Consider the following 15,253-nt stretch of genomic DNA (forward strand, 5'->3'; position numbering starts at 1 on the left):
AAATACAATAATAGTCTGAATATAAAAGTAATTCCATTATTTATGCTTTCTCCCCCTCCTTTAGCTTAGTAGCTGCTTATTGAACACTTATTACTTGGTAACGAGCACTATTTTTTGAGGTGTTGGTAAAACTAGTATTCTTGTAGAGTGTCTTGATACTTCCTACTAAAGACGATTCAGAGGAAGCATGAAGTCCAGCTCACTGCAGTTCTTCATAGAGTACAACCAAATGATTCAAAACTTGTTGATTAAACTATGTACTTGCCTGGTACAGTTTTTAAATGTTTGAGTTCTAAGTAAGTCTTCATTCTTCAAAGTGATTATACCTATTTACAGTCCCATCAAAATTTTCATATCCTTACCAGCACTTGTTTTTGTCAGAATTTGGGATTTTTGACAGTCTGCTTGGTATGAAGTATTTACCTCATTGTGGTTATTGGTTTTTATATCCTTGGTCACTAATGAAATTGAGTATCTTTTCATGTTTCTATTCTCCTTTTGTGTATATATGAGAGGCCTGTTGTAGAGTTTCTCTAGAGCATATGTTCAGAAGTCTTTTTCTTTTTCTCTGTTGGGTTGTTTATACTTATTCATAGGAATTCTTGACATATTCTGAATGCTAGTCCTTATCAGTTCAAGTGTTGCAAATTGTGGTTGTCTTTTTTATTCGCCTTAAGGTGGCTTTGTATGAACAGATGTTCTTAATTAATTTCTCCTTTTCATATGTAATGATTTTAATATATATTCTTTAGAGATGAGTACATGAAGAAAAAATTTACAATATTGTTATCATACCTAAAAACTAATAATTCCTTAATATTGTCAAATAGTGCTAAAACCTCCAGTTGTATCAGGTCATACTTTACTTTTGAAGTTTGTTTGAATTAGGATCCATAGTTTGTAATCGGTTGCATACGTCTCTTTTTTTCAGTTTTTATTATTGGGGTGGGGGTAAGTAGGTTGGTTGGTTTGTTTATTTATTTAATGGAGGTACTGGAGATTGAACCCAGGACCTTGTGTATGCTAAGCATGTACTCCACTGAGCTATACCCTTCCCGCCACATATGTCTTTTTAGGTCTCTTTGAGTCTATAGTTTCCCCCTTTTGTCTTTTGTTTTTCCTTGCAAATTGTTGAAGAAACTGGATTATTACTTTGGTATTTATCAATAGTATGATACAGAGGCTTTATTGTTGTTCTTTTGCTAGAATACATCATAGGTGGTGATGTTCTCTTCCTTTGGGAGGCACTGCTGGTTTCTCTCTTTAAAATGTTCTCAATTGTAGTATGATCTAATATTTCAGTACTCTTAGCAGTTTTCCTATTCCTTTCATAATGTTGAAAGGTCTAGGAGGAATTAGAAGTATGCACTCCATTCTCCAGTAAACACTGCTTAGCAACTTTATACAGATACCTTTTCTCATGTTGTTTAGCAATATCTCTGGCCTCTACTCACTAGATGCCACCATCGCATGCATGCACATACACATCATTGTTATAAATTAGGCATTTAAAAAAATACCATTTTAGAGAGAGGTGGGTTTTTTTGTTTGGTTTTTGTTGTTGTTGTTTGCCATTTTAGAGTTTTTAAGTAAATATTCTCTCTTCTAAACTGAAATAGCATCGTATTGTTTCTGTGTAAGTTAGAAACTTTTTCTTGGTTAATAACAGACTTTTTATAGACTATTTTGTTTCTAAATGTGTGTAATGCACATTGCTCTATAGAAAGCTTTTCATTTATTATGAAAGTCTTTGTATATCAAGTTGTCTTTAACATCTTTTAATATAGTTTTAAAGGCACAAATGACAGACTGAATCTAAGGCAGCAGTTTTTATTAGGAGGCCCCCCTCCCCCCACTCCTGATATTTGGTAATTCCTGGAGATATTTTGGTTGTCACATCTAGGAGGAGGAGTTGCTACTGGCTTCTAGTGGGGTAGGGGCCAGGGATGCTGTTAAACATCCTGCAATGCACTTGACAGCCCCCCACAACAAAGAGTTTTCCAGTTGAAGATGGTAGTACCAAGGTTGAGAAACCCTGATTTAAGAAGTATTAAACTGTAAATAGAGGTTTTTGGTTTTTTCCTAGAGTTTAAATCTGCCCTATCTTACTGCTCAGATACCACTTAAATAATACTGTGCTCAGCTATGTTGTTTTCTGATGAATACAGTTTATCCAGTGACACTGTTTTAAGCAGTGATGAATAGATATGTGGTGTTTACATATCATTAAATTTTTTTTTCTAGGCCAGTTGGACAAATGCAAGTAAAAAGCAGCGAGAAAAGCTACTTGAACTGATACGTCGTCTTGCAGAAGATGACAAAGATGGTGTGATGGCACACAAAGTGTTGAACCTCCTGTGGAATCTGGCCCACAGTGATGATGTGCCTGTAGACATCATGGACCTGGCTCTCAGCGCCCACATAAAAATACTAGATTATAGTTGCTCCCAGGTAAGGAAGGGTTTGCTGCTTTGCTCACTTTTTCACAATGAGGGTGTCTTAGAGAATAGTTCCATGTTTTTCTGAGATTGTTATTTTTGATGTGATCTACAAGAGTGGAGTTACTTTCTTCATGTAAGTCTACCTTCCTTTTAGACCTCTGTGTCAGTTTTGTGTATCATCTGAAAGCATTTTAGTCTTCAAAGATAGCATAAACAAAACAGTTTATATAGTAGTATTGTCAAATGTATGGTGCTGAAATACCAGTTTCAGATAGATCATAAGATACTAAAGCTCATTTTGGTCTTTAGAGGTAAGAGGAGTTAGGTTTTCTTTGCTTATGGGGAAGTTAAGAAAACTTAATAGAATTTCCTAAACAGTAAAACATTTAGTGCCTTCCCTATGAGCAAATCACACAGTAGCTTCCCTGCATTCTGTCTTGTAGCATGCGTATCTTTTAACTCATGGTAAAGTGAACACTGCTAAATAACTAATTTCCCACTTGTTAAAAGTATTTGCTGCACTGATGAACTGAAACTTAGATAAGAACTAATAAAATAAGCTCAAGTAGATATGATTCAGATGCTACTCAGTTGTTGACTATACTTATAAACTTGTTCATTAAGTATTTATTTGGTATATCAAATAGTAGTAAGAACCTTGAGTTTAAATTATTTCATTAAACAGAGACACAAACACACAAAATAATCTGAACTTAAAATTTTTAGGTACACAAATCTGCATTTCTGATTACTATTGAGTTAAGGAAAAAGTAGAGTAAATAAAGTATGAGAAGTAAAATATATTTGAAATAATTTCTGTTTTAAAACATTAATTTTAACTGTTTATACATGTTTCTGTCCCTTTTTTTTCCTTGTGTGTATGTGAATATGTCCTTACTTTGATTTTTGGTGAATTTTTTAAACTTAGTTGCTGTACCGTTATGTCCTTGATAAAATATAAATTTTCAGTGTTCCATGTTATTGCTGGATTTTTATTACATGGTATATAATCTCTGAAAACATTGGATAAAGCTAAATGCCCACCTTCTGGCAACTTTTAAAATCAAACTTTCTGTTAGTGGGCCTAATACTTAAGGTCTATACCTTTGTGTAGATATTAGCTGAATCCATGTCATAGTGAGTTTTTGTAATAGTATTTTACTTTTGGGAGTTTTGGTAGTATATGTAAAATAACGTAGTTAAAGCTGCCTTTTATTGCTATTAAACTCTTTACTACAGTTACAGCATGATGTTTATGATACTAATCTTACAAGAAAAGCTCTATTTTGTAATTCTCAAACTAATTTGAAGGTGGAATTCTCCTGAGTATTGACCTATATAAAACATTGAAATTGTTTTTTAAGGACCGTGACACACAGAAAATACAGTGGATAGATCGCTTTATAGAAGAACTTCGTACAAATGACAAATGGGTAATACCCGCACTGAAACAAATTAGAGAAATTTGTAGTTTGTTTGGTGAAGCACCTCAAAATTTGAGGTAAGGCTTTTAACAGAAAATTTCAATATTTTTGTTTATGTATTTTATTGAAAAGCATTGTTAGTTGGTAAAAGCAGATTTTTAAAAAATTAGAGTGGGGTAATAGAAGGCTTATACATGGGTTAATTTCAAACAAAAGATTCCATTATCATAACCACCTCTTTGATTTTATCGATGAGGAGGTAAGGCACAGTTTAGTGATGAGAATCAAGATGGTAATACTGCCTTTAGTTTCTTGGTTCACAATTATCTCTTATTTCCAGCAAGTATGCTAGATAATTTCATGGCATGTGTTGTATCTATTAATCTAATTCCTTGTTTCATTTTATCCTTCCTGCTTTGTTTCCCTTTTTGCCCAGTGTCTACCCTTTATCCCATATTATATATTTCTTAAAGACATTATTATTTCCATAATTGGTTTACTCTGAAACATTTAACATTTTATTAACTTTGAAAGGTCATACTACAGCAGTTTCACAGTAAAATAAACCTGTTGATTTTTTAAATGGTTAATTTTTAAAGTTAATTTCAAAGATTAGATTGCAAGTATGTTTAAATGATGAATGATGACAAGGTATGGTTTAAAAATATTTTTTTCTGATTTATTGTAGCTTAAATTTCTGTTAAATAGCTGGGTTTAAGTATATATTTTCTTTCAAACCAAAGTTTGGTTACTGGAATAATTTGTCCTTATACATTCTGGTTATAAGAGTTGGAGAAGATAACATGAGAAGAAAAAATGAGAGAGAGAGCTAGGTGTAGTGCAAAGAATATTCACAGTGGAGTCAGGATTCCCGTGTGTGTGACATTTGTATCTAACCATTCACATCATCTTATGAAGATTTTCTATCTAAAGAAATCTGTTTTTCTTATATATAAAATTAGATGATTGCCAAGATCCTTTACAGCTCTAGGTTATGATTATGCCTAAGCAAAAGGAGAAAAGGCCATATATGTTTTGATTTTAGCAGTTGAATTTTGTCTCATTTTTTGCCCCAAGACTGGAAAAATAAGAAATTAGAAAAACTGTAAGGGATATAAAGTGGAGAAAATTTAGACATATATCTTATTATCATTTATTTGATTATTAAAATTATTTTTGATTATTTAGCCCACTGTACATAATGCCTTTTGGCCTTTCTCAAATGAATTCATTTGTTTGTTACAGATAGACACAGTAGTTTATATGCTCTCCCAAGGAACAGTGGCTTCATCTTCACTAGAATAGTAATGCTGTGAGAGGTTATTGGTTTCAGTTAAGCTGACAAAATACATTAGAAAGGAACTAGATGTCTTTCTGGTGATAACTGTGGACAAACTTAGCTACAAACTAAGTATCCCACAATGTACTTTAAATGGCTAACAAGTAAAATTTTAATGAAAGCACTTTATTTGATTAAATTCTTCACTACAATTGCAGCATAATCTTTGTGGTGCTAATCTTGCAAGAAATGTTTATATTTTATAATTCTGGAAATAATCATGTAAACTTACAAGTGCTTTGGTACTAGAATAGTGTAGGAGAAGAAATCAGCTACTGATTTTTCCATGGTGTGAAATTGGAGAATATTAATGCATAGTTTTTGTGTAAAATAAGAATAATGGAATGAATGTCTTATTTTTGAGGCATTGATTATTTTCTTTTAAATAGCTTGATATTGTCATCAAAGAAAATAGATGGCCGTTTAATTCTATTATGAAAGAAACCAGTTTAAGTTTTTTAATTAGTGGCTAAGAATTTAGATTGTTAAGCTCTTTTTATTAAAACAGAGTTTAATTGCCTAATTATATTGTTAAGTTCTTCTCGTTTCAGTCAAACTCAGCGAAGTCCCCATGTATTTTATCGCCATGATTTAATCAATCAACTTCAGCACAATCATGCCCTAGTTACTTTGGTAGCAGAAAACCTTGCAACTTACATGGAAAGCATGAGACTGTATGCTAGAGGTATGTATTGTAAGCTAACATGAACTGTGGGAAATAACAGCAGTTTTCCTTCTCAGCTTTTTTTTTTTTCATCAGTTACATTAGAAATGACAGCAAATGTATTTTAAAAGATGAGAGATAATTGGTTTTATCATTTATGTTCTTTATGAGCTTATGGTCCACTTTTACACCGAAATCTTACACACCTTAAACTCCAGGCCAGCATTTCAAGGCTCTTTACTAAGTGCTTGCCTTTCCCACTCTCCTTTGTCAAATTGATTTTTTTTCTTCCCTGCGTAAGAGCTCTGCCTGCCTGTACTACAGTTGGTTGTTACCTTCCTACGTATGTACCTGACTCATTTTCAACATTTGTTTCCTTACTACCACCACCTGTATCTTTTCAAGAAAACTTTTGTCTGAGTCTGTTCTTGCAAACATTTTTGTTCTCTTATAATCCTAAATCCATGTTTCATAAGTATTTCAGACTTCATGAATTAAAAATTTACAAGACTTATGTGAGGCTACTAGAATTCATGTGTTAATGTTGGTTTTCAAAATGTGAATTTGGTTTAACATGTTAGGGTAAAGTTTTCTGTGGTTTCAATAGTCGGTTTTAAGCATCTGCTGTATGTGGAGCTCTTTTTCAATGCACTTTTTTTGCCCTCTGACAGTTATTGTTTGAGTCTGTGTGCTAGAGTACAGATGGGTTCTTAGTACGTATTCCTGTCTTATGTCAAACTCATAGGCCCCCCCCCCAAAAAAATCTTGTTCTCATACTGTAGAAAGAAAGCTTTATATTACCAGAGTTAAACATAATGGTTACTAAACATACCACTCATTTAACATGTTACAGTAGAGTCTGTGGAAGCCTATATGTGTATATAATGAGGATAGCTTTAATAATCATTATTTGAAGAGTTAGACTCTTGGCATTGTTGAATAAAATCCCAACCAAGGTGCTTGTAAATCATGAGGTTTTTGCTTAACACTTAAGGTACATACATACATTCCCATATAAAATTCAGATAAAGACACCTGAAAAATTAAGCAGCTCTCAGATACCTGTATTATTTTTGTTGACTCTCTCTTCTTCTGTTTACCACTCTGGGCCAGCTGAGTCCTCCTAGGCAATAGATTGTAGAGCTAGAGAAGCAATCTTAAGCATCAAGCTGCTGATAGGCATGGGACACTAATCTTTTATCATTTCAGTCCTAAGTTCCTTCTAAGCATGATAGAATAATCAGGGCAACAAAGGCGTGCAGCCATATGATTTATGTTCTCTACGAAATACAAACAAAATCTGAGAGAGGCATAAGAGATTTGCATGTAGTATACCCAAGCACTCAAGCATCTGGGCTCAGTTTAATGTAACTCAGATTCTTTGTTATGATGTCACCTCTTTCTGGTACAAAGCCCTCACAGATGCCAATGCAAGCTTTCCCCCAAAATGGAGCCTTAATATAAATCTTAATGTGCTACAGTGCTAATTTTTAATTGCTTCATTTGCTTGTGGTGTTTTTTTTAATTTCATTGTCAAAGGTATTGTTAGAGAACCCTCCTGTCAAGGCTGTCAGAAGATGGTGTATGTGCAGTTCAGCCTCACTAGGGTTTTCTACTCCCTTGTAGCTAACTTCTATGTGAGTCATTGCTTCATCTCAATTTCATTGTCACAAGAGTGGTCTTCAGTCTTCAGTTTCCCCTCGTTATATTGTCTGTATCTTCACAAAGTAAGACATGAGAATCTGCATAGTCAGATTGCCTGGATTTGAAACATGACCCAACATGTTAGGTGTATGACCTTGAACAAGTTATTTATGCTAGGACAATTCCCTGCACATAGTAGTAAGCTCTTGAATTTTTGTTGCTGTTGATATGTTCCCCTGAATTTATTGACACCATACCTTCTGTTTGTCCTAACTAACTGATACCTTTTCCTCCTCTATTATAGTACTCTTCTGATTAACACTGATCAGTTTCCAAATACTTAAATATGGGAGAGAGTAATTTTTAAAGCTAGTAAAATTCTCCTATTAAAACAAACTTTTCACAGCATTTAAATCTCTTCTGTGGTAATATCATCCACTTGTTTCCAAATTTGCAATTCTAAAATAAATTACTTTTTTTTTTGCCTCTGTATAGTAAGTGTTGCATGAATCCCATTAGGTATGAGATACTACTTAGCAGGATAACATCAGACTCCCAGTTTACTGATACTCTCAATTTCTGATAACAGTTTCACCAATATTAAGTATTTGTCCCGCCCATATTTCATCTCTGCTAGTATTTTGAAACTTGGAGGTGGGAAGCATTTCCTCAGGTGTACGGTCAGCTGAGTTTACCTCATATTTTAACATTATTTAGATGAAGTAATGAACTTAGAAATTCTCTTCAATATTTACTCATGTGCTTTTAATAATAGTGCCTTCAAGCACTGATGCTTACCAAATCATTCTTTAAAAGTTTTTTATATGTGTGTAACAAAGTATAAAACCACCTTTCAGTTTTCACTTTTAAGTTTTACCTCATTGGTAGGATAGTCTTTGTACTGATTTGAACACTTAACGAAAGTTTTATTTATCATTTTTTGTGGTTTCTGAGTAGAGCTGGAGAACTTGTCTTTATTGTAGATTACATTTTTGCATCTGTCTTCTAAGGACTGCCACTTTCAGTTACCTCTCCCCTGCCTTTTGCGTCCAACATTGGCAGTTTTTAAGAACATTTTCCCCCATAAAAGATTTCTTCATGAGTGTCATTCACACCAATGGCGCTCTGTGTTAGGATGCAAATCCTAGGCTAGACTTTCCCAGTAGCTCTGACCCATTCCCATACATTAACCATGAAATCTTGTTAAGTCTGTGTGGGTTCTTTGTGATTTTTTAAAATTTACTCTAGTAGTATCTGGTGTATAGTTTATAACTCTCTGGAATAATGGCTGTGTCCAGTCCTGGTGCAGGGAAAGTACAACATTATCCTTGAACATCTTATTCCATAAAGTAAGAAAATGCTTAAAGAATTGTGTTGATATGTGTTTAAAAAAGTACAGGAGTTGGCTCCTACTGGCCAGAACTGGGTCAAAATAATGAAAATAACTAAACCCATTAAATAAAACACAAACTTAGAGTGAAAAGAAGGGAAAATACCAACTAATAAATGTAGAACATATGATGGTAATTTTTAGAAAACCAAGGGATGAGGGATTTAACTTCTAGAATGATGAGAGTTAAGATGTTCAGTAGACTTTCTCTTTGGGATATCATTGTTTTAAAATAGTCATTTAAAGTGTCTGGGAAATGTGCTAATAAGATAACAAATGAGGAAACATGTATTCAAGAAAATCTACCAAGTCTGGAAGAACAGCAAGTGAGAATCTGTAGCATTTGAACCACAACTGACTCCCTCCCCCCACAGCTGCCAGTTTAGGGCTTTGGTCCTATATCTATAGAGTACTCCACTCCAAAACAGCAGAATGTACATTCTTCTCATGTATATACAGGATATTCTGTGGGACAGATCATAAATTTTAAAAATTTGGGAATTTCACAAGTATGTGGAAAGTATACACTCCTTACTAACCAGTGTGTCAAAGAGGAAGTGACAAGTGAAATGAGGAAATGATAAGTGCAATGAGAATATGCTGGGATGAATGAAAAAGAATATGAAATGCCAAAATTTATGGAATGTTCCTCAATCAGTGCTTAGGAAATTTATACCACTGAATTCCTACCTACATTAAGAAAGGTAGCAAATCAGTAACTCACCTTTCACATTCAGAAAGTAGGCAAAAACTAAACTGAAAACAAGAAGGAAGAGATTAATAAAGATTAGAATGGAAATAAATGAAATAGAGAAGAGAAAACTAGATTAAATGAAAGTGAAAGTTGGTTCTTCAAAGAGATCAGCAAAATCGACAAACCTTTAGGCTCAGTTATGAAAGTCTAAATTGAGAGGGCATCACCACTAACCTTAAAAAAAAATTAAAATTGACTCACGGAGCAATTGAAAATCTAAATCGACCTATAACAAGTAAAAAGATTGAATTAGTAATCACAAAACTTCCCACAAAGAAAAGGCCAGAAACAGCTAACTTTATTAGTGAACTTTACTGAATATTTAAAGAAGAATTAACACGTGTCTTTCACATATTCTTCCAAAAAGATAGAGGAACACTTCTGGATTCATTCCATGAAGCCATTATTACCCTGATACCAAAATAATATAGACATTAGAAGAAAACTACAGAACAATATACCTTGTGAATATAGAGTCAGAAATTCTCAAAAAACAAAAATAAGTGAATGGAATTCAGCACCATATAAAAAGAATTATGCACCATGGCCAAATGGAATGTATTCCTAGAATACAACGTTGATTTGACACCCAAAAGTCAGTTGTAATACACCATATTAATAGACTAAAAGGTCAAAACCATGAAATCATCTCATTAGATGGAGTGAAAAAAGGCATTTGATAAAATCCAACACCTTTCATTGTAAAAAACATTTAACAGACTAGCCAGAGAAGGGGGAACTTCCTCAACCTGATGAAGGGTATCTGGAAAAACTGATGGGTAACGTTATACTTAATGGTGGAAGACTGGCTGCTTTCCCCTTAGGATCAGGAATGAGACAAGGATGTCCACTCTGGTCACTTCTGTTTGCTACTAGAGATGATAGCCAAATCACCTAGGCCCGAAAAAGAAAGAAAAAGCATCCAGATTGGAAAAGAAGTAGTAAACTATCTCTAATCACAGATGACACCATCTCATACACAGAAAACCCAAAAGAATCTGCTAAAATCTATTAAAACTAATAAATAAATTCCCCTAGATTGCAGGAATTAATATACAAAAATAAATTGTATTTCTACACACTGGCAACAAACAACCTGAAAGTGAAATTAAGAAATAATTCCATTTACAGTAGATAAAGTTAACTCTTGGAAGCTTGGGTTTGAACTGTGCAGGTCCACTTATACACAGATATTTTTCAATAGTAAACACTACAGGACTATACTACCCAATCCGTGGTTGGTTGAATCTGTGAATGTAGAGGAACTACAGATACGGAGAGCTGAATTTAAATTATTAAATTAATCCCTGTGTTGTTCAAGGGTCAACTGTAATTAGGAGTAAACTGAACAAAAGAAATACAAAACTTAGTCACTGAAAACTACAAAACAACATTGTTGAAAGAAAGTAAGGATCTAAATAAATGGAAAGACATCCTACTTTCATGGAATGAAAGACTTACTATTGTTAAGATGGCAGTACTCCACAATTTGATCTACAGATTCAATGCAATCTATAAATCCCAACTTCCTTTTTTTCCCTTTTTATAGAAATTGACAAGCTGATCCTAGAAATCATGGAAATGCAAGGGACCCTAATAGCCAAAACAATCTTGATGATAAATACCAAAGTTGGCCAACTCATGATTTCAAAGCTTATTACAAAGTAACAGTAATCAAAACAGTGTGGTACTGCCATAAGGATAGATGTATGCATCAATGGAATATAATCAACAGTCCAGAAGTAAATAATTGTGTTTATGGGCACTTTATTTTTGTAAAGGTGCCAGGAATATTTGATGGGAAGAAAGAGTCTCATAAATGTTTGGAATTCAGTGTGAGTTTGAGTTGGGCAAAGAAAAATTGTAAGGATAAAAAACAATGATATATTGGACTATATCAAAATTTAAACGTTAACTGCTGCAAAAGATACTATCAAGAAAGTAAAGTGACAACCCAAGAATGGGAGAAAATAATCTGCAAACCATGTATCTGACAAAAGTCTTGTGTCTTAACAGCTCAGTAATTAATAACCCAGTTAAGAAATGGGCAAGGTCTATATAGACATTCTCCAAAGTTATATAAATGTCCAGTAGACACATAAAAAGATGCTCAGTTTCATCAGTTATTAGGGAAATGCACATCAAAACCTCAATGAGATACTACTTTATACCTACTAGGATGACAAAAATAAAAAAGATGGGTGTTAGCAAGGGCGTGGAAAAATTAGAGCCTTTATCTGTTGCTTGTGCCAGTTGTAAAGTGGTTCAGCCACTTTACTAAACAGGTTAGTAGTTCCTGAAAATAGTAAACATAGACTGTCTTGTGACTCACTCCTAATTATATACCCAAGTGAAATGAAAACATAGATCCATGTAAAAACTTACTAAATATTCACAACAGCACTGTTCATAAAGGGGAGACAACCCAATGTCCATCATTTTAAAGAATGGATAAACGATGTCATATATCCCTACAATGGGATACTATTCACCAGTGAAAAGAATGTTACAGCATGGATGAACACTGAAAAAAAAATTATGCTAAGTGGAAAAAAGCCAGTCAGAAAAGACTACATAGTTAATGATTCCATTCATGTTACATGTCTCAAGTAGACTAAGGGTGGGGATGAGATGGGAAAGGGAGTGACTGTGGGGTTTCTTTTTTGAGGTGATGAAAAATTTTGTAAATGTAGATTGTAATGATTTCAGAGCTGTGACTATACAAAAGTCATTGAATTGTACATTTTAAGTGGGTGGGTTTTATGGGAGTTGGATTATGTCTCAAGAAAGATGCTTTTTAAAAAGTGAATTTCATCTTTAATGAGTTAGAAATCAATTCTAGACAACTTGCCAGTTGCAATAACAAAAACCAGTTTGTCTTAGCCTTAGTCATAGACACTTGAGTTAATTTAGTTTCATTTAATTTCTCCTGCTGTTTTCAGTGAAATATCTCCTGGGTAGGTAACATGAGTCAGAACTGGATCATCCATTTTATTTGACTGCTAACTAATCACATTATTTATTTGGAGCTGAATGTTTACAGGGAAAAGCACTAACCTTCTTTTTTTAAAAACCCAGAAGCTTCTCTGTAGCAAAGTGTAGGGCCTCTCCCTTCCTATTTAGCATAGAGGGATCTTCTTTTTTCTTGACTTTTTTTTTTATTATTATTATTGTTTGGCTTTCATTGAATATTTTCAAATCTCTTCCTTATGTCCAGGGTCCCAACTCTTGATAAAGTGCTACCACCTAAATAAAAAGGGAAATAGGGGAGGGGCGGGGAGGGTTCTAAAAACTAGTGGGTAAAATTTTGATAAGGTATTTACATAGTATCAAAGTATCTCCCCACTAATTACAAACGGAAAAACAGTAACTTTACAGTAGAGAAACCTGGCAGAAATCACATTGACCAAAGTTAACATGAATGCTGCCACGGAGTGACATGATGTTCCTCCTGATAAGGATTCTCTGAGGAGGATGTGGGGTCACCTCTGTGGTACTCTTTGGCAACATGCCTAGCCTGAATCTCATCATGAGGAGGCATCAGAGAGGCCCACATTAAGCAACACAACAAAATTGGCTCAGTTTTTTAAAAGGTCAAGAAATACAAAGGGTAATGAATTCTTGAGATTAAAGAATTGAAAAGCATGACAACTAAATGCAGTATGTATTTAATCTTGGATTTGGAGAAAAGAAAGCATAAATGGACATTGATAAAATTGGAGATATTTTTGGTTATCTTAACTGGGGGTGGGGGAGGAGTTGGACAAGGATGCTACTGGAATTTTGTAGGTATAGGGTTCTGGGATGCTGCTAGATACCCTACACTGCACAGGGCAATTCCACATTGCAAAGAATTATCCAGCCCTAAATGTCAGTAATGTGCTGTCGAGAAGCCTTGGATTAGATGATCCTGTCATATCAGTATTAATTTGATAACTGTATGTGGTTATGGAAGAGAATGTCTTTGTTATTCAGAAATATTCGTTTGCAGAATTTTCCCTAAAAAAATGACCTGCCAAGTAAACAAACCTGTATATAAACTCCTTGTTAAGGAAAAAAAAGTCCGTTGTTTATTCAGATACTTTAAGACTGGTGCTCTGAAAAAGAAAATTTCTACATAGTGGAATAGAATTTGATATTCTATCCAGTTTCTTGAGAAAACCTCTTGGGAAATAGTACTGCAAATCCTGAGCCCTGATGAAATGGACTTTTGTGGGAGTAGACAATATGCTTTTAGGACTTTGGGTAGATAGCAGTATATGTGGAAGTTGAAAGCAGTCAGTCATAATACATTGGGCTGCTTTTCTTCACCAAAGCATCAAAAAATGTTTCTAAATGTTGTAAATGTTCCACCTGTACAGCATGTTAAGATTTTGTTCAGAAAAGAAACCTCGCTGTTTTTGAAGTCTTTGATTGCCTTTACTGTTTCCAAAGGGTCTCAGGGTTAAAATTCTTTGGCATAGCACACTCATACCATAAGGTTCAGGATATGGAAATACCAGTGATTAATGCTAAAGGGAAATTACACAATTTCTTACTCCTCCATAATTTGCCTCAACTTTGGGGAAGAAATGTCAGTGATGCCTGAGTAGTTGACAGCACTTGTCAGAGCATTTGCTTCAGCTTCTGCTCTAAGTCACAAATCATCTTGACCATTTCCAGATCATGTGGTTTTTTCCAACAAAATAAAAACAAACACTGTCCAAAGTGTTTTTAGAACTTTTAGATGCTTTTAAAGATTTTTTTGCTGTGGTCTTTCATTGTGAACACTGAGACTTTTCACCCATCATATGCTGTAATGAAAGTATAACAAAAGGGTTTACTAGCTTTTTTATTAAAAAAAATTTTTTTGAAGGAATTTCCAAATTAAGCTAGGCCTAGTGACCAATATCTATCTATGGTCATGATGAAAGGTACGTTTTCTTAAACCTGAGACAGTTTTAAACTTTGGTAACATGCCAGTGGTGATAACTGTATAATTTCATTACGTAGAATAGCATCGTTTTTACTCTAACTTCCTAGATAGAGATTAGTAATATAATATATTTTTATAGCTATATGTTTTCCTCCACGAAGACAGATTTCAGTATAACAGGAAAGAAATGGAAGAAAAACCTTTGTTTTGGTGGATAGTTCATGTTCACAGACCACACAGATCAGTCTTAGGCTGTAATCAGAAGTTACTTCATTGTGTATGAAAATTGGGTAAAGGGGTTGTATGAAGAATTATTTCCGACCACACATTTAACAGATAATTTTCTTTTGGTTATGTAAAAGAAAAGCTGCTTTTTGTTGGGAAAATAGGAGATGGGTAGAAACCACCAATAATTGGTAAACTTCAGGTTGCCTTTTAGTGATAGAGGATTAATGACTTTTTAACTGACTTAATTTCCTTTGAAGTCAGCAATGATGTGGGTATCCATTGTGTATAATGCATGATTTTTCTTAATTTGCAGACCATGAAGACTATGACCCACAAACTGTGAGGCTGGGAAGTAGATATAGTCATGTTCAAGAAGTCCAAGAACGGCTTAACTTCCTTAGGTTTGTTTTAAACAATTAGTGTTGTTCTTTTTAAGACAGATAAAGAATGCCAA

The 15,253-nt window shown here is 34.0% G+C and overlaps 1 protein-coding gene across 4 annotated transcripts in view; it reads left to right on the forward strand.

Moving 5' to 3' along the window:
- Window positions 1-15,253, forward strand: part of USP9X (ubiquitin specific peptidase 9 X-linked) — a 113,604-nt gene that overhangs the window by 44,769 nt on the left and 53,582 nt on the right. For 2 of the 4 annotated variants that reach the window (XM_031671291.2, XM_015245713.3), the window contains exons 12-15: window positions 2,245-2,451; window positions 3,806-3,942; window positions 5,741-5,889; window positions 15,113-15,200. In XM_031671291.2, the coding sequence (XP_031527151.1) occupies window positions 2,245-2,451; window positions 3,806-3,942; window positions 5,741-5,889; window positions 15,113-15,200 (581 nt within the window). The remainder of the gene's footprint in view (window positions 1-2,244; window positions 2,452-3,805; window positions 3,943-5,740; window positions 5,890-15,112; window positions 15,201-15,253) is intronic. The other 2 variants (XM_031671293.2, XM_006211825.4) reach the window with 1 other exon arrangement.

This window comes from Vicugna pacos, chromosome X, assembly GCF_048564905.1.
Source record: "Vicugna pacos chromosome X, VicPac4, whole genome shotgun sequence".
Classification (NCBI taxonomy): domain Eukaryota; kingdom Metazoa; phylum Chordata; class Mammalia; order Artiodactyla; family Camelidae; genus Vicugna; species Vicugna pacos.